The sequence below is a fragment of the Rhinoraja longicauda genome, chromosome 15 (assembly GCF_053455715.1).
Source record: "Rhinoraja longicauda isolate Sanriku21f chromosome 15, sRhiLon1.1, whole genome shotgun sequence".
Classification (NCBI taxonomy): domain Eukaryota; kingdom Metazoa; phylum Chordata; class Chondrichthyes; order Rajiformes; family Arhynchobatidae; genus Rhinoraja; species Rhinoraja longicauda.
Genome location: NC_135967.1, coordinates 17,560,361 through 17,579,877, shown reverse-complemented (window position 1 = coordinate 17,579,877; position 19,517 = coordinate 17,560,361). Strand labels below are relative to the sequence as shown.

Sequence of the window (19,517 nt, the reverse complement as noted above, 5' to 3'; positions counted from 1 at the left end):
TATCATGTTTTGTTTTCCTAATTGTGTCCATGTTTTTATTAGTTATCATTCGCACTTGCAGCTGAACTCCCTCGAGAGGGCGGCAAACTGTTCAGTGTTAAAACATATTAAAGATGGTATTAATTCAATAAATAAGGTTTTTTTAATTGTCAAAAACGAGTGGATGGTGAATATTTTAGAACTCAACAAGGTAGTAAGAAATTGATAAGGAAAAGCAAAATGAAATACCAGAGTAAAATGGGTAGAGTAAATAAACATAGCACAAAAAGTAAGGACATTTGTGTTTGGTAGATTATTTCTTTGTTGTAACAATGCTTCTTGGCAATAAATCTTATACCGTTGGAAAGCCTGTTTATTTCCCTTTTAAATGGTGCCACATTTGTAAGGAACATGCATTTGTGGGATGAGCAGCAGAGCTGAGTATATGGGTTGCGCACATGAAAAATTTGCCAAATCTTCTCTGCCAATGCCAAACAGCTTATTCTGCTGTTGCTATTGACTCTTGTTTTGAGCTTCTGGTACCCCCAGGTGCTGACAATCAGGTGTCTGATTGGCACCTGATTGGCAGCATCTGTGAGCATGGGCCCTGCTACAGTGGTCAGTAGGTGTCTGCTCCAAGAATCGGCATGCCACGTTTGACTGATCTGGATAGGGCCCGTGCGATAGGGCAACTTCAAGCTGGTGTTCCGCAAAACCAAGTTGCGGCATTATTTGGAGTGAGCCAAAGTGAAAGCCAAGTTCCATATAACGGGGGATGTCAGAGACAGGCCGCGAAGTGGGCATCCCAAGAAGACGACACCCGAAGAAGACCGTTTCCTCACCCTGTCAGCACTTAGGAACCGTAGGCTGTCTTCTACAGATTTGCAGTCAAGGTTTGCAGGATGATATGGCCGTCGGCTCTCTGCCCAGACAATTCGGAACAGACTGCACGCAGCCGATATCCGGTCTCATAGGGCTGCCAGGAGGCCTGCTATGACTGCCCTTCACCGTCAGGCCCGTTTGCGCTGGTGTCGGCAACACGTGCACTGGAACCTGAACATGTGGCGGAACGTTATGTTCAGCGATGAGTCCAGATTCTGCCTACGGCAGTTGGATCATAGGGTCAAAGTGTGGAGAAGACGCGGAGAATGCTATGCTGATTGCTGCACCGATAGTGACATCTTTTGTTGGAGGCAGTGTAATGGTGTGGGACGGCATCTCCCTCACTGGAAAAACGAGGCTTGTCATCATTGGAGGCAATCTCAATGCAGAGAGATATCAAGATGAGATTCTGTAACCAGTGGCAATCCCATATCTCCACAGTCTGGGATCGAACTCTATCCTCCAAGATGACAATGCTCGCCCCCACAGAGCAGGGTTTCTCAGAGACTACCTCCAAAATTTGGGAGTGGAGAGGATGGAATGGCCTGCCAGCAGTCCTGACCTCAACCCCATTGAACACTTGTGGGATCAGCTTGGGCGTGCTGTTCGTGCCAGAGTGACCAACACAACCACGTTGGCTGACTTGCGACAAATGCTGGTTGAAGAATGGGATGCCATCCCACAACAGTGTGTGACCAGGCTGGTGACCAGCATGAGGAGGAGGTGCCAGGCTGTTGTGGCTGTGTATGGTTCTTCCACACGCTACTGAGGCTCCTGTTTATTAAATGAATAAATTGTTAAATTGCCAATATGTCTTGTTTCTTCAGACATCAATCATCCAACCCACCAAACAACACCGAACAAGAGTCAATAGCAGAATAAGCTGTTTGGCATTGGCAGAGAAGATTTGGCAGATTTTTCATGGGCGCAACCCACATACTCAGCTCTGCTGCTCATCCCATAAATGCATGTTCCTTACAAATGTGGCACCATTTAAAAGGGAAATAAACAGGCTTTCCAACGGTATAAGATTTATTGCCCAGAAGCATTGTTACAACAAAGAAATAATCTACCAAACACACATTTCCTTACTTTTTGTGCTATGTTTTATATGTAAAAGAGAAAAGAACGGTGTAGGCAAATGGGAGTCCTTTACAAATAAGATGGGGGAAGTGCAATGGGAAGTAAGGAATTGGTAGAGGAATTAAACAACCGCTTAACCGAAATAGACATAAAAGTCCACTGGAAATACCAAAGAATTAAGGTTAGCAAGAATGAGGAACTGCTGATAAGAATATTTAAAAGAACAATGTAAATGTTAGGGATGTTAATTCGACTGATACAGATAAACCTCAAGGGATCTGATGTACAGCACAGAGTTCTGAAAGAGATGGCTATAGAATTAATGTCCTGGTTATCATTTTTCTAAATTGTGTAGTTCTGGAATAGTTCCTGTGGACAGGAGGATGGCTACTGTGAGCAAATCGATGGTACAAATCTGACAGTCCTACTTAAAAGTGATATTCTCACTGCAGAGATAGGGAGCAAAGATTCATAAGATTGGCAGTTTGGACAGATAGGGGCAACAGAATGAGTTCACCCTCTAGTGTTGTGAAGAATGAGGGGATCTAATTATAAATTGCAAAATGGTTCAGGACTTGGCATTCCAGTAGATGGACAGACAAGGTTAATGCTTTCCCTGCAGGTGCCCAGAACTAACAATCGTCGTCTCAGAATAAGGAGGTCATTTAGGACTGAGAGGTAGAAAACTTCTTCATACAAAAGATAAGACACTAGACAATAGGTGCAGGAGGAGGCCATTCGGCCCTTCGAGCCAGCACCGCCATTCAATGTGATCATGGCTGATCATTCTCAATCAGTACCCCGTTCCTACCTTCTCCCCATACCCCCTGACTCCGCTATCCTTAAGAGCTCTATCTAGCTCTCTCTTGAATGCATTCAGAGAATTGGCCTCCACTGCCTTCTGAGGCAGAGAATTCCACAGGTTCACAACTCTCTGGCTGAAAAAGTTATTCCTCATCTCAGTTCTAAATGGCCTACCCCTTATTCTTAAACTGTGGCCCCTTGTTCTGGACTCCCCCAACATTGGGAACATGTTTCCTGCCTCTAACGTGTCCAACCCCTTAATAATCTTATACGTTTCGATCAGATCTCCTCCCATCTTTCTAAATTCTAAATGAATCTTTGGAGTTGTCTACCCCAGAAGGCTATGGAGTTAGTCGCTGAGATCATTCCAAAATTGGTAGATTTCTGGATATTAAAGCAATCAAGACTTGTAATAGGGTTGGTGGGGGATTAGTGTTGAGGTGGAAGATTAGCCATTGATTTTATTTCTATTTAGGTTTATGTTCTGTCAACCTCCTTCACTTTTCTCCTTTTTTGCTATTTTCTTTTATCTCTTACTTTATCTACATTTCTCTTCCACATGTTTCTCTCTCTCTACTCTCTTTCTTCCCCCACATCAGTCACTTCTCCTCTTCTCTCTTAGCCTCTGCCTCTTCCCACTCTGTCTCTACTTCCTTCCCTGTCGCACTCATTCTCTCCCCAACCATTTTCTATCCTCATTACCAACAACCAAATCCTTTCCCTCTCATAGAAGTTCCAGCAACCCAGTAGGTTGCAAGGCAGCAGATGTGGTCTTACATCCTGCAGTCCTGCTGCCATCATCATTGCATATTGCTGGATACATTGCTGGCTTTGCTTTGCCCCTCGTACTAAATGTGGGCTGCTGAAGCTAAGGGAAGAGGAGAGAGAAGTATCATGACTGGTTGCATCATGGCCTAGTAAGGCAACTCCAACACACAGATACTGAACACTCGACTTGACTTATCAGGGACAGCGGACTGGGGGCAGGGGAAGAATGGCTAATGTGGTGCACTAGCCTGACTATTACTGCAGGTTTAGTTCAAGAGATGCTAGATAATTTGGATTTGGATTTCTTGAAGCATGTGTGATCTTATTCAAACATATAAGAGCGTTTTACAGGGTAGATGTTGAAATGTTTTCATTAGTTGTAGAGTCATGTCAAGGGGACAGAACTACAAGATAAGAGGCTGGTCATTTAAAACTGAGGTGCTTCTCCTGGAAAGTAGTGTGCTCTGCCCCCTGAGGGTGGTGGCGGCTGCTTCATTAGATACATTTATGGAGGAGTTAGATAAATACGTGAAAGATGGAGAAATTGAATGTGAACAAGCACAGAAGAGGAGTGGAGGCCAGCATAGGTTGGCCATAATCATAGTGGATGATGTGGCAGGCCAGAAATGCGTGACCTACACCTTCTCATTTCATGTATTCTTGAGTGGATAACTATGTAACCACAGAAGGAGCACATCCGCTCACAAACTGCCCTCATGGCCCATCTGTGAAAGTGTTTATTCTTCCCACATTGAACTCATCAGCCGTCTCAGATCCAACAGACATGGAGTGGAAGTGAGTCATTCTTGATGAGTTACAAGTCAAAATATTTATGCTGGGTTGAGCATGCGGTGGTCAGACATGTGGTTGTAGTATTGGGGGGAGGGGTTTGGAGTGAGTAAAGTGTGTGTCTGCTACACACTTTAGTATCAGTTACAAAACAGCAACACTTATTGCGGTGTAGGAAAGAACTGCAGGTGCTGGTTTAAACCAAAGATACTAGAGGAGCAAGATGAACCACTCCGTTGAAATCGCCTATACTGAAGTGCAGTACGCAAAGGAGTGTAACATCCGCCATTTTAGTAGGCAAAACCCGTCATTCGCTATGCCTTTCGCAATGTTATCAGTGTTTTGGGGAACAGTATGTGTAATGATACCATTAAAATGCAGAATATATCTCATCTATCAATTCACAGGTTTTTGTTATTTTTCTTTTTAAATGTTTCTGCAAGTTTTTGCCTACTACAATGGCGCCATGACATACTATGTTTTTTAGGGTCAAGTGGTCTATCTTGCTCTGCTCTATTATCTTTGGTTTATACCGAAGATAGACACAGAAAGCTGGAGTAACAAAACGGACAGGCAGCATCTGTTGAGAGAAAGAATTGGTGATGTTTTGGGTCGAGACCTTCTTCAGACCCTACTATAGTGGTGTACAGGTCACCTTCACACACTTTGTGAAGTCATGAGATTTGTTTCCATTGTCTTGGGATTTTTATTTTATCTACTTTTGGGGACAGAGACACTCACAACATTCAAGAAATATTTGGACAAGTACTTGAATCACCAAGGCTTAGAAGGCTTTGGGCCAAGTGCTGGTAAATGCAGGGCCGTTTTTACAGCATTATGGGCCCCCGGGCAAAGCAGTGTACTGGGGCCCCTACCGTTACTCTCCCCCACCCCCCTTTCCCTACCTGCCCACCCCCCTGTCGTGCCGGCGAAAAGCACTTACCGAAAAGCACTTAGCGATGGACTTAGGGTGCTACATTGTTGCGAAAAGCACTTACAGATCGCTGTGAGAAGCACTTAGTGACCGAAAATGTTGTGATAAAAGCACTTATTGAACCTACATTTTTAAAGTAGTATTTATTTATTGCAAGTCACTTAACATACACAGATCAGCATGGGGCCCCTATGCTCGTGGGCCCCCGGGCAAGTGCCCATCAGGCCCATGCATTAAGACGGCCCTGGGTAAATGGTCTTGATGGAATTGGTACAAACGGCTACTCAATGGTCAGCATGAACATGGTGGACTGAAGGACCTCTTTTCCTACAATACCTTATGAATCTATAATGTAACATTAATCACTTCGACACTTTTGGGAGATCTGCCCCCCACCCAGCCCTCTACCCTTGACCTACCTCAAGATATGTAATTATGGGGCTCTATTTCTCTCCCCATCCTCATTGTTATAAATCAGAGAGATCTGAACTTCACCCTTCATGGCCAAAACATTGTGGTTGCAGTCTTTCTAATTTATTTCCTGGTTTGGAATATTTTGAGCTGAGACAGAATTTTCTACCCTATTCTCTGAATGGCAACGATGTGTTAATTTTGATCCAATAGTTTCTTCATCGAAACCTGAAGGGTGGACTGAACTGAGTTTTACACAATATTGTAGAGAGAATTGAATATCCGTGAGATCGTATCTTTTAAAACAATTTTAAGAGTATTAAATAACATTGAATCCAAACCTTATATATCGGTCAGTGGTTTCTCAATCAGTTCTCCAACAATGAGAGACACATTCCTCTATTCTTAGTGAAGCCTGACGTCCACTTCCCAGGCTTCTGAAACACTACCACCTCTTTCAGTGCTCATGAATACACTCCTATCAATTCGTGTCCTTATTTAAAAACCTTCTCACTTTCCCCATTAATTCAGAACCAAAAAAAATTGTTCTATCCATTCCACGCACATGCCAGAGTTTAGCAACAACATTTCAATCCCGCCAACATTGTCTCACTTCAGTATCCATCTCCAGCCTTCCCAAGCACACATATAAAATTTTCATTATGTAGGGCGAAATAAAAAGAAGGTGATTGAGGAGAATAAACATTGATATATTCACACTGTCATCCCTTACAACAGATAATAGTGTTTGTATTTCATTTATATTTTGATTGCAATTTAAAATGCATGCATGTCAGTCTATCTTGAATTGCTTGAAATATCAAACAAACAGATTTGGCTAATTGTCTTTACAATCATAAAGTTTGGAAATGGCAGAGAGGAAGGCTGATTTTGTAATGGTTATTAAAAATGTCCGATTTTTGCACGTGTGAAAAAATAATGCATATTCCAGGTCTGAACATTGACAAAAGCCAAATTAACAGAGTTTAAATTCTTCCTTTCTAGTTTGGACAATCAGCTCTAAGTGAGCTTGAGTTGTAAAATAGAGTTGTAAATTAATGATGCAACAATTTAATATGCGCAGAAGCAAATATACGTGATTTTCAGGTGATATCAGATAATTGTCTGAACAATCCAAAACTACTCTTCTTAATAGTGTTCTACTTTTAAAACTTCAAGATATCATTGGGTTAACCAAAAAAAAAGTTATGTCTAATTGTGTTTGGTATATTGAACAGTTTAAGTGTCTTGTGTATGATTTGCACATTTTCTTTTCTTTCCAAGGTAATCGAGTCATTCTGCAGGCTTGTTATTATTCAGCCAGCTTGCAGGCATGGGTCTGAACATCGTAGCTATTTTCCTCCCTGCTTTGATTTTGTGGCCAAGTGGGACACCAGCAACAATTACAGGTACGGTTCAATAGTACTTTCATGATTCAATAAACCATTGAAGTAAAGCTGGGATGCTGTACAACCATTGAACTTTATTCTTTAATCTTCAGATTCTGATTTTCTCTATGTCTAAAAGTAAGTTATTTTGTTTTAGTTGACCCACCTACAGATCTACAGATTATTGATCCTGGCCACTTGGGACCACTTCACATTCATTGGAAAGCTCCACTCAATTTGACCAGTGAGAACATTTGTATGGTCCGATACATGTTGACCTACTGCAACGTAGATTCAACTAATTGTAAGGTAAATAAAACTTACTGACCATCAAATATGACTCTTTCATAACTAACCTTTTGGAGTACGATTACCATTTCAATACTTAAAGCAGAAGGGTAGCATTAGGATGTCATAGTCGTGTTGCTAGAAGAACTGCTGCTTCAAACTCAGTAACCTGGGTTCAATTCTGGCCTTGGGTGCTATCTGTGCGGAGCTTGCATGTTCTGCCCAAGATTGCTTCGGTTTCTCCTGGGTTCTCAAGTTTCCTCCACCATTCCAAAAACATATGGATTAGTCGGTTGGAGAAACAAGGAACTGCAAATGCTGGTTTACAAAGAAAACATAAAATGCTGGAATAACTCAGAGGGCCACGCAGCATCTTTAGAGGATATGAGCAATGGGGAGAAAGCAGGACAAAGCCTGGCAAGCAATTGGTTGAAACAGGTGAGAGGTGTTTACATTGGCAGATGGGTGGACAAAGGCTAGAGATGTAAAGGGCCTGTCCTACTTAGGCGATTTTAAGGCTACTGCCGGCGACTAGGCTGTCGCCGAACGTTCGCTGGGGTGTCACGGGCATGATCGTGAGGAGTCTTCCAAAGATCGTAGTGGATCGTAGTGGATCTCGGCGCGTCACCGAGAAATCAAACGGTTTGAAATTTCTCTGCGACAGCTGGCTTGTCGCCAAGCATCGTAGCTTATTGCGGGCGCTGTTGCATGTTGTCACCGGGTTTGATAGGTTCTCTGAAGATATATTTAGAAGCACATAATACTAAAATAAGTAAAGTCATTTCAAAATACCATAACATGCTTGTGTTTAACCAATTTATTTACCGTCAGGACATTTGACAGGTAGATTGGAGACGACAGTTTGACGGTCAGGTAAGCGTGGGAATTTTCGCTATGTTTTTGGCCTCAGCCATTACATTTAAAGTGGACTCCAAACCTAGATATTCAACCCAGAAACCAGATATGCATCCCCCTTACATTTTCAAGGAATGCCCACACACTTTTCACAAAAATCCACAGAACCACTTTTAAATTTTTTTAAAAAAATACAGCGATTAGTAAACTGAAAGTAAATCCAGTTTATTCCTTGTTACAGTGAAGCTTGGTTTTTAAGTAACCCATACAAGGTGTTATAGTTCAAAACTCTCACGTACTTACCGACTTGTCAGCGATTTCAGCGAAAATTAGGACGCCGGAGAAGCATTAACAGCGTGAGACTTTTCGCAATGTTTTTGGCCTCAGCCATTACATTTAAAGTGAGCTCCAAACCCAGATATGCAACCCAGAAACCAGATATGCATCCCCCTTACATTTTCAAAGAATGCCCACACACTTTTCACAAAAATCCACTGAACCACTTAATACAGCTATTAGTAAACTGGAAGTAAATCCAGTTTATTCCTTGTTACAGTGAAGCTTGGTTTTCAAGTAACCCATACAAGGTGTTATAGTTCAAAACTCTCAAGTACTTACCGACTTGTCAGTGATTTCAGCGAAAACCAGGACGCTGGAGAAGCATTGAGAGCATGGGAATTTTCGCGATGTTTCAGAAGACGGTGTAATCTCGACCTGACTCGGATTTGTCGTGGTCATTGTTGTCGGGTAAAAGAAAAGTTTGGCGATCTGCTACGACTTTGACAGTCGCCGGCAGTTGCCAAAAAGATCGCCTAAGTGGGACAGGCCCTTTAAGGAGGTGAAAGGGTGTAAGATAAGGAGAAAAAAATGAGTGAAAGGTGAAAGGGCGGGGATTGGGAGTATTATCTAAAATTAAAGAATTCAATGTTCATAATGTTGTGCTGTGAGCTACCCAAGCGGAATATGAGATGCTGTACCTCCAGTTTGCATGTGACCTCACTCTGGCAAGGAAGGAGCCTCTGGCCAGAAAGGTAAGTACAGGAATGTGAAGGGAAGTTAAAATGTTTAGCAGGCCTTATGAATGCAGGTGTTTGGCAAAATGGTTGCCTCACTCTACGCTTGGTCCCACTGATATAAAGAAGGCTACATCTGATACTAGAGGGCATAGGTTTAAGGTGAGAGGGGCAAAGTTTAAAGGAAATGTGCGGGGCAAGTTTTTTTTACTCAGAATGTGGTGAATATCTGGAATGCGCTGCTGGTGGTAGTGGTTTAGGCAGAAATGATAGTGGCATTTAGAAGACTTTTGGGTCGGCACATGGACATGCAGGGAATGGAGGGATATAGATTTGTACAGGAAGATAAGAGTTGGTCTTGGCATCATGTTTGGCACAGTCATTGAGGGCCAATTGGCCTGTTCTTGTGCTATACTCTTTTATCTCTAATTCTCGTCAGCAGGAATTAGAAGAAACAAATATGCTAGGAGATTGAAGATGGCTATAAGAATAACACAATCACAATAACCAGTGATTCTAATGTGCAGGAAGGATCTGCAGGTGCTGGTTTAAACCGAAGATAGACACAAAAAGCTAGAATAACTCAACGGGTCAGACAGTATCTCTGGAGAAAAGGCACAGGTGACGTTTCGGGTCGAGACTTTTCTTCAGACAGATTCTAACTTCCCTCAACTTAACTGGAAAGCCCATAGCGCAGAGCACTTGAACAGAGTGGAATTTCTTAAGCGTGTCCAGGAAAGTATTTTGCAGAATATATAGGTAGGGTGCTACACTGGTCCTCATATAGGGGAATGAAACAGTGTAAGTGACAAAACCGGCATCGGGGGAACCACTTTCATAATCATAATCATACTTTACTAGCCAAGTATGTTTTGCAACATACGAGGAATTTGATTTGCCATACAGTCATAGCAATAAAAAGCAACAAAACACATAAAATAAATTTTAACATAAACATTCACCACAGTCAAGTCAAGTCAAGTCAATTTTATTTGTATAGCACATTTAAACACAACCCACGTTGACCAAAGTGCTGTACATTAGTGCAGGTACTAAAAAAGAGCATACAATAGCTCACAAACATAACAACACATACATAAACAGTTTACAGCGCCCCCTCAGAGGGCCTCAAACGCTAGGGAATAGAAGTAGGGTTTGAGCCTGGACTTAAAGGAGGGGGCAGTTCTGATGGGGAGAGGGATGCTGTTCCACAGGCTAGGAGCTGCAACCGCAAAAGCGCGGTCACCCCTGAGTTTAAGCCTAGGCCGCGGGATAATCAGTAGCCCCAAGTCGGCCGACCTGAGGGACCTGGAGATAGAGAGGTGGGTTAGAAGATTTTTGATGTAGGTGACTCCTCCACATTCCTTACTGTGATGGAAGGAGAAAATAAAGTTCAATCTCTTTCCTTCTTTGTTCTCCTGCGGCCGGGGCACTCGAACCTTCTGTTGACGGGGCGATCTTGGCTCCCACAGCCGGCGGTCAAGTTCCTGCATCGGGGGGATCTCAGCTCCCCGCGCCAGGCGATCGGACCCCGGGTTGGGTCTGGTCGAACTTCCTGCGACTTTGGAGCTTCCCGACATCAGTCTCTACCCGAGTCTGTGAGCTCCTCGATGTTGAAATCCGCATGTTGGAGCGTCGATCCCAGGCAAGGGATCGCAGGCTCCGATGGTAAGTCCATGGCCTTGCGGTAGGGCTCAAAGTCAGTCTCGAGCAAGGCTGCCATCTCCATGATGTTTGGCCGCAGAGCGACCGGAGATACGATTCGGAAAACAATCGCATCTCCGGCAAGGTAAGAGATTGAAAAAAGTTTCCCCTGACCCCCTCCCAACCCCCCACATAAAACAAACCAGAGAACATTAACACATACTTTTTAAACTAAAAGTAACAAAAAAGACGAAAAGACAGACAGACCGTTGGCGAGGCTGCCATCGACCATAATTACATTAGTTTAAAAAAAGATAGGACTAGTCTACATGCTGTTAGTGTTTATTAGTAACTTATTAGTTGTCAAATGTATAGAAATATAATGAAAAACATTGTTTTGCATACTACCCAGGCAAATCATGCCATACATGAGTATATTAGGTAGTGGAAAAGGGAAAATAAACAGAGTGCAGAATATAGTGCAGTTACAGAGATGTTAGAGTCCAGAGCATTAATTATCATTTACACCAGATGTGGACTGAAACATTGAAACAAATATACAAGAAATCATCAATAAGTTCACAGTTTGCAGATTTGAATTTGCTGATGACACAAAAGTGGTTGGTATCAAGGATAGTAAAGATGGTGATAAAACATTCAGCGGGGTCTTGATTAGTTGGGCAAGTGGGCTGAGGAATGGTTAATAGAGTTTAAGGCAGATAAGTTTGAGGTGTTGCATTCTGGGAAGTCAAACCAGGGCAGGACATTCAAGTGAATGGTAGGGCTCTGGGGAGTGTTGTAGAGCAGTTGGATCAAGGAGTGCAGGTACACAGTTCCCTGAAAGTGGCTTCACAGATGGATTTCACTGGCTGTCATCTCTTTTAAGCACTTCCCTCTGGAAGGCGACTCCGGACTGTCAAAGCCGCCACAGCCAGACATAAAAACAGCTTTTTTCCACGAGTAGTAGCTCTACTCAAGAACCAAAAGTCTGTAGCCTCTTTTTGCTCTGGTTTATTTCATTCACGTGTTTAAACTGTAATGTTTTATTCTTAAATGTTTAATGTTTTATGCTTTATTCTTAATTGTTTACTGTATGTCCGTGTTGCTACTTGTGAGCGGAGCTCCAAGGCACATTCCTTGTATGTGTACATACTTGACCAATAAACTTATTCAATTCACTTCAATTCAATTAAATTCAACATCTTTGGCTCCTTTGTTTTCTAATCAAAAGCCTAAATCACAGCTCTTCAAGTCCATGTCTTTGCCTATTTTGACATATTTATTAAAAAACACATAAAAATATATTTGGAACCAGATTTGTGAAATGAATTAACGGTCTTTCAGTGAATAATCAATGATGGGTGAATAAATACTTTCTTGATGTTTAGTAGAATGAGTGAAATAAATGCAGGTATCTGTAAGCCTTGAGTGTGAGCAAACAGTACAGAACAGATAATAAGTGGCAACATGTCTTAAAGAATAGCTGACATGTGAAATGAAAAGTCCAGAGTGTTTATTTCTCATATGCACTGGATATGAACCAGAACAATGAAATTCTTACTTGTTGCATATTTGCAGGCATCATTAGATGCAACAACAACAATAAATAAGTTATCTGTAATTCATAGTAAACTACACCATGATAATGCAAAACCAAAGTACGTGGAGCAACCATAGTCATACAAGCTCTGCAATGATTCAGTGCTAAGGTACGGTTATGGTTAGAGTTGTGGGGGGTGGGTGAAAAATTTGATGGTTGTTGAGAAGAAACTGTCCTTGAACCTGGAAGTCCTGGTTCTCAGACTTCAGCACCTTCATCCAGATAGTAGCAATGAGATGAGATTGGGCCAGGATGGTGTGTGTCTTTGATAATGGCTGCCTTCTTGAGGTACCACTTCCTGTAGATCCCTTTAACAGTGGAGAGATCAATACCTGTGATGGATTGGATAATGTCCACCGTGTTCTGCAGCCTCCTGTCAAGTGTTTGAATTTTTCTGAACCAGGCAGTGATGGAACTGGTCAGTATGTTCTGCACCATAAACATGAAGATGCTCAATAGAGTATTCAGTGACATGTTGTACCTCCTCAAACCTCTGAAAAAGTAAACTCTTTTCTGAGGTTTCTTTGTGATTGCATCAAGTTGCTGGGCCCAGTGCATGTCATAAGAGACATGCAAGCCCAGAAATTTAAAGCTGTTGACTCCGATACGGTTTTCATTGAAGATGGTCCCTCTGCTTTCCCTTCCTGAAGTCAACAATCGTCTTTTTTGGTCTTGCTAACGTTGAGAGCAAGGTTGTTGTTCTGCAACCACTCATCCAGATCTCCCTCCTGTATTCTTACTCACCATTACCCATTCACACCAGTATAATCAAAGGATTGTATTTTGAGATTACAGGTGAAGCAATTGGTTTGGATAGTTAGTGGAAGTTAAAGGAACGTGGCAGAATCATACATCATTTAGGATATTTGGCAGTAAAAAAAAAGTAAATATTTCATTTCTATCATTATTCTTAGTCTTAAATTCCTATTTTTAGATCATCTTCCCCAGAATAATTTCATATACATGGTAAATGGTAACTTTTCAGACCGCGTGCAGCAGGATTGAACAAGTGTTGGTGTCAAGGTGATAATATATTAGTGTCATATGACATAGAAAAAGATCCACCTTGTCTGTACTGACCATCAAGTACCTATCTATACTGACATATGTTAGAAAAACTCAGCAAGTCAAGCTGCATCTGTGGAAAGAGAAACAGTAAGTCTAGGTTAGAAAGAAGGTAGAGGAATGCATTGAATAATGGGAATTTTGCTGGTGGTACAGGAAGATGTAAAGAAGAACTTCATTATACATTGTAATGATAGAACACAAGCCTGCAACAGTGGTAGAAACATAGAAAATGAATTATTTCAAAAGGAAATAGGATGGATGTTGGAAGAAAATAAACTACAGGGATAAAGTAGAAGAAAAGACTGGATTCCTGCCCGGAGACTTGACATGAATCAGATGAACTGGTTGGCCACCTCAGCTGGAATGACTCGATGATGCCCTGGGTTTAAAGATGAAGCCTTTTAGGGGGTTGTGAAATTCAGCAGGTCACTCCACCATTTTTGTGAAAATTCAAATGTATTTTACACCTTTAACCTTCTATCTATATCATTTTCAGCGTATAATCACCAGGCAACTGAAGCACACTGATGGGTTTAACCTCAACAAGGGAGTAATTGTGAAGGTCCGGACACTTGTAAAAGAACATTGTGAAAATGAATCTGACCTACATAGTGAATGGATGGAGATGACATACTTGCCACTCATGGAAGGTAATCTTCTCCTATTATGGAAAATCCTGATTCAGTTCTTAACTTTGGTTTGCAAATTGATGATGGTAATTACTTTGCTGGTCATACATTGTACATGAATAATACAAAATCATCAATTTTCAATCCATTTCCCCCCTCTTTTAATACGCACAATAATTATACGAAGTACCTTAACTACATAACTGTGGTAGCAAAGTGGCTGTTAATTGTACTAATTCAGGCGTGAATCCATTGGCAAGGTGTGATTACTGCTGACCAGGCTTCGTGCCTGGGCTTCAATGCTCACACTCAATGGGTAGTTTCATAAGTGCCAGACAGTACTCACACTTATTCACTCTCCTCATTGCTCCCTCATTCAGTCACTTGCTTGTTCACTCACTCTTGCCTTTGCTACTCCTGCTTCTGGCTACATTCAGGTTTCCAGCTCTGGTGTTGCTGGCTGCACGTGGAGCCCAACTCATGGTCTCTGGCTACTGCCACAAGCCCATCTTCAATCCTGATCCCAGCTCCATCTGAATGCCTGGTCCTACCTTGATCCACTATCAAACAATCCCTCCTGCACCTCACTGCTCTCTGGCAATAAAGGTTCACAGAGACCCTAGAGATCATGGAACATATCGAATCACAGAGACCAACAGCACCAAAGGAGGCCCCTTGGCCAATTTTAATGCAGACCAACAAGCAGTGATAGACTCATACAGCTCAAAAAAAGGTCTTTTGGCCCAGCTTGTCCATGCTGACCAAGATACCTCATCTATGGTAGTCCCATCTGCCCATGTGTGGCCCATATCCCTCTATTTGAGTCTAGTACTGGGCCCTGGTGAGAACACACCTGGAATATTGTTTACAGTTTTGGTCTCCTAATTTGAGGAAGGACATTCTTGTTATTGAGGGAGTGCACCAGGTTAATTTCCTGGATGGTAGGACTGACATATGATGAAAGGATGGGTTGACTGGGTTTGTGTTCACTGGAATTTAGAAGGATGAGAGGGGATCTTATAGAAACATATAAAATTCTTAAGAGACATGCTAACATGCTCCTGCTACATGCAGGAAAAAATGTTCTCGATATTGAGGAAGTCCAGAACCAGGGGTCACAGTTTAAGAATAAGGGGTCGGCCATTTAGGACTGAGATAAGAAAAAAACATTTTCACCCAGAGAGTTGTGAATCTGTGGAATTCTCTGCCACAGAAGGCAGTGGAGGCCAATTCACTGGATGTTTTCAAAAGAGTTCAATTTAGCTATTAGGGTTAACAGAATCAAGGGATATGGGGGAAAAAGCAGGAACAGGGTACTGATTTTGGATGATCAGCCATGATCATATTGAATGGTGGTGCTAACTTGAAGGGCTGAATGGCCTACTCCTGCACCTATTTCCTTTGTTTCTATACCTTATGAATCCATTTAGTTGTCCATATGTCTTTTAAATGTTGTTATAGTACATCTACCTCCTCTGGCAGTTCATTCTATATAGCCACCACCCTCTGTGTGAAAAAAAAGCCCCTCAGGTTCCTATTCCTTCCCCTCTCATTTGAAACCAATGCACTCTAGTTCTTGATTCCCCTAATCTGGGAAAGGACTCTGTGTATTCACCCTTTCCATTCCACGCAATTTTATATTTTAGCTATAAGATGATTTCTCGGCCTTCTGCGTGCCAAGGAATAAAGTTCTAGCCTGCCCAACTTCTCCCTATACCTCAGACCCTCAAGTCCTAGCAACATCCTCCTAAATCTTTTCTGCACCCTTTCCATCTTCATGGCATCTTTCCTGTAGCAGGGTGACCAAAACTGAATACAATACTCCAAGTGCGGCTTTACTAACCTCTTGTCCAACAGTAACAATGTCGCAACTTCCGTACTCTGTTCTTTGACCCACGAACATGCCAAAAGCCTTCTTTACCACCCTACCTACTTGTGATGCCACTTTCAGGGAATTATGTACTTGTACTCCTAATTCCACGAAGAAACCCAACATTTCCATTGATTTACTGAATCTCCAACCTATGACCACCAAAGTGCAGAAGGGATATTTGGGAAGGGATATTTGGGAAGGGATATTTGAGAACCTTGAGCCCATGTATCTGGGAGCAGACATATCATATCATATCATCATATCATATATATATAGCCGGAAACAGGCCTTTTTGGCCCACCAAGTCCGTGCCGCCCAGCGATCCCCATACATTAACACTATCCTACACCCACTAGGGACAATTTTTACATTTACCCAGCCAATTAACCTACATACCTGTACGTCTTTGGAGTGTGGGAGGAAACCGAAGATCTCGGAGAAAACCCACGCAGGTCACGGGGAGAACGTACAAACTCCTTACAGTGCAGCTCCCGTAGTCAGGATCGAACCTGAGTCTCCGGCGCTGCATTCGCTGTAAAGCAGCAACTCTACCGCTGCGCTACCGTGCCGCCCTACTTAAAGATGGATAATCACACCACCTGACAAAGTGAGCACCCACCTGCTCATTCAGGTAACTCTTGTCCTATCTATGGAAATTACCATGCATTACTGTAGTTATCATGCATTACTCGCCCACAAAATCAGAGTAAAAGCATTACTCTCCTTGATTCCAGGAGACTTGTGAAAAAGAGGAAGAACACAAGAACACAACTATTTAATTTGGAGACTTTTTCTCTCCTATTCGGAGACAAAGCAGTTTGGAAACATTTTAAATAGCCTGGAATAAGAAGCTTTCTTTCTCTTACTCCCAGCACCCCAGAAATCTCCTTTGACAGTGTTTATCAACCCAGAAAGTCTACATGTAAAAAGAGAGGGGCATCAGGCCATGTGAACGTCACTACTGGCAGTCACACCATATCAACCAAAGCACATATTTTACAAAAGTCAAGCTACTGGAGGAACTCAATGGGTCAGCTACCATCTCCGGAAAGAAATGGAGAGATGACATTATGGGTTGCAATCTTACTTCAAGATTAATATATGTTTCTCAATATCTGCTAACTAGTCTAAATTAATTCATTTGATGATTGTTTTTTAGGACAATTGCTTAAATTGCCCATGTACTTTGATTGATTTACAAAATTGAAAAATAAGCACTATCTACTTTACACAAGTTTGGTCAGTTAATATAATTAGTTCAAACAAAAGTGTGATATTAATTAATTAATATAAACAAAAGTGTGATCAACAGGTAATTAAGGGAAATAATCATTTTGGATATCTTGTTTGCTAAAGGATGCAAAATAACGGGAAGTAGTTGTATTCAAATGTTTGTGTTAAGGTGTTGTGTTGTTCAACTAATGTTGTGGCCATTCCTACATTTGTACATGTGTCATCAGTTCATTTTGTTTGTTTCTTTCATATGAATGTTCTGACCATTAATTGACTATCCCTATTTTTTCAATGAAATACTGACAGTAAGTCATCTTGTCTGTGTGATAAACAATAAGCTAATTGTATAACAAAATGCTGGAGTAACTCAGCAGGTCAGGCAGCATCTCAGGAGAGAAGGAATGGGTGACGTTTCGGGTCGAGACCCTTCTTCAGACTGAAGTCTGAATGGGAGTCTGAAGAAGGGTCTCGACCCGAAACGTCACCCATTCCTTCTCTGCTGAGATGCTGCCTGAGCTGCTGAGTTACTCCAGCATTTTGTGATACCTTCGATTTGTACCAGCATCTGCAGTTATTTTCCTAAGCTAATTGTATACTCTAAACCAGACATGTCGAAAGTCCGGCCCGGGGGCCAATCGCGGCCCGAGATCAGATTTTATACGGCCCGCAGCTTCCGTCTTAAAATCCATTATTTATGGCCCGCCAGCACTGTCTAACAGAATGAAGGTAGGGAGAAGGGGAGAGGGGGGGAGCGCATTAGTTAACAGACAACATCTAATTTCCCATGATAAGTTACCTAATGCATTTCCATTGCCCTTGGGTATTTTCACATTATCAAATCTGGCCCTCCTTGAAAAAAGTTTGGACACCACTGCTCTAAACCAACAAACCAACTAGCAAAGCTGTCATTCAAAAAAATGGCTATGAATGGAGTTCTTATATTAACATCATTTAACTTGGCACAGGCTCAGTGGTGGAGCCTGCTAGGATATTTCTGCCCAGACATGTCAGCAGTATCATTGAAGCCACGTTATTTTGATTCTGCATCAAAGAATTACAGTACATAGAACAGTGACTGGAATTTGAGGATTAATTTTGGATGCTGACCAGAATTGACATATATCAAGGCAACAATAAACACCAACCACTGAAATGGTTTAACAGCCAAATAAATCATACGGGCTGGCTTGGGTGACTGTCAAAACTAAAAAAGTGAAACCTAAAATGAAAACCTCTAAATAATAATTAAAGTTATTTCTTAAAATTCAAGTTGGCTGAAACTTATCTGTCACAACCAAACCACTCTGACTGAAATTAATGGAATTCCTGAACTGGCACCAGTTCTGAAGTGGTGTAGGTTTAGAGGGCAGATATCTCAATGTAACAGTAGGAAAACATTGGTAGTTCATTGGTGGAATGTATGAGGAATCTAAATGTTGAAACACAGTCGTCATTAGACACCTCTCAGGACGTTGGAGACATCCATGTTGTTCACAAGTGTATGTGCAGAGTTCTGAACTTGCTGACAGTTATGGAGACCAGTGCTGGTCGTTCCCAGCAGAACTGTTGCAATTTAGACACAAAAAGCTGGAGTAACTCAGCGGGACAGGCAGCATCTCTGTCGAGAAGGAATGGGTGACGTTTCGGGTCAAGACCCTTCTTCGGACCTTCAGGTTTAGCCTTCAGACCCGAAACGCCCTGGAACAATTTCTTAGAGCAATCTTTACCAATTTATCGCTGATCTGCTTACCATTTTCTTGTGAAAAGAATGTTTTTATCCCACTTTGATTCCAACTCTTTACACTTCAAATTATAATGAATAATTTATTTTCTTTTTGAAAGGGCCTGCAGACTCCAAAATCAAGAACTTGCAATGCATTGTTTATAACCTGGAATACATGGATTGCTTATGGGAGAATGGAGCGAGTTCTCCAAACGACATTGATTACAGACTCTATTATTGGTATGTATGACAATGTTGATACCATAACATAATAGCACATTCACATAATGTCACATAAGTTGTCGCAGGCAACAATGCAGAATTATTCCCATTGTTAAATTACCATGTGAATTACTATCCTTACTGTTGACACATTAAGCAATCAAATGCCACACAACTGTTGCTCCAACTATCCTTTAAAGAGTTGGGAAATATAGGAACATGTAAATCTGCTAGAGACCAGATAAAATTATTACAGTACACAGAAGTCCACTTGATCCTCAAAGTTTACGGTAGTTGTTGTACATAATTTAGTCTAAAATCTTTCTTATGA

General features: G+C 41.7%; 1 protein-coding gene across 4 annotated transcripts in view; it reads left to right on the top strand.

Annotated features, from left to right (window-relative positions):
- LOC144600554 (interleukin-13 receptor subunit alpha-2-like) overlaps positions 1 to 19,517 on the top strand; it is a 31,507-nt gene that overhangs the window by 2,148 nt on the left and 9,842 nt on the right. For 3 of the 4 annotated variants that reach the window (XM_078412260.1, XM_078412258.1, XM_078412259.1), the window contains exons 2-5: positions 6,935 to 7,059; positions 7,196 to 7,347; positions 14,003 to 14,156; positions 19,084 to 19,204. In XM_078412260.1, coding sequence (XP_078268386.1) covers positions 6,984 to 7,059; positions 7,196 to 7,347; positions 14,003 to 14,156; positions 19,084 to 19,204 — 503 coding nt within the window. In that variant the 5' untranslated portion in view covers positions 6,935 to 6,983. The remainder of the gene's footprint in view (positions 1 to 6,934; positions 7,060 to 7,195; positions 7,348 to 14,002; positions 14,157 to 19,083; positions 19,205 to 19,517) is intronic. The other variant, XM_078412261.1, reaches the window with a different exon arrangement.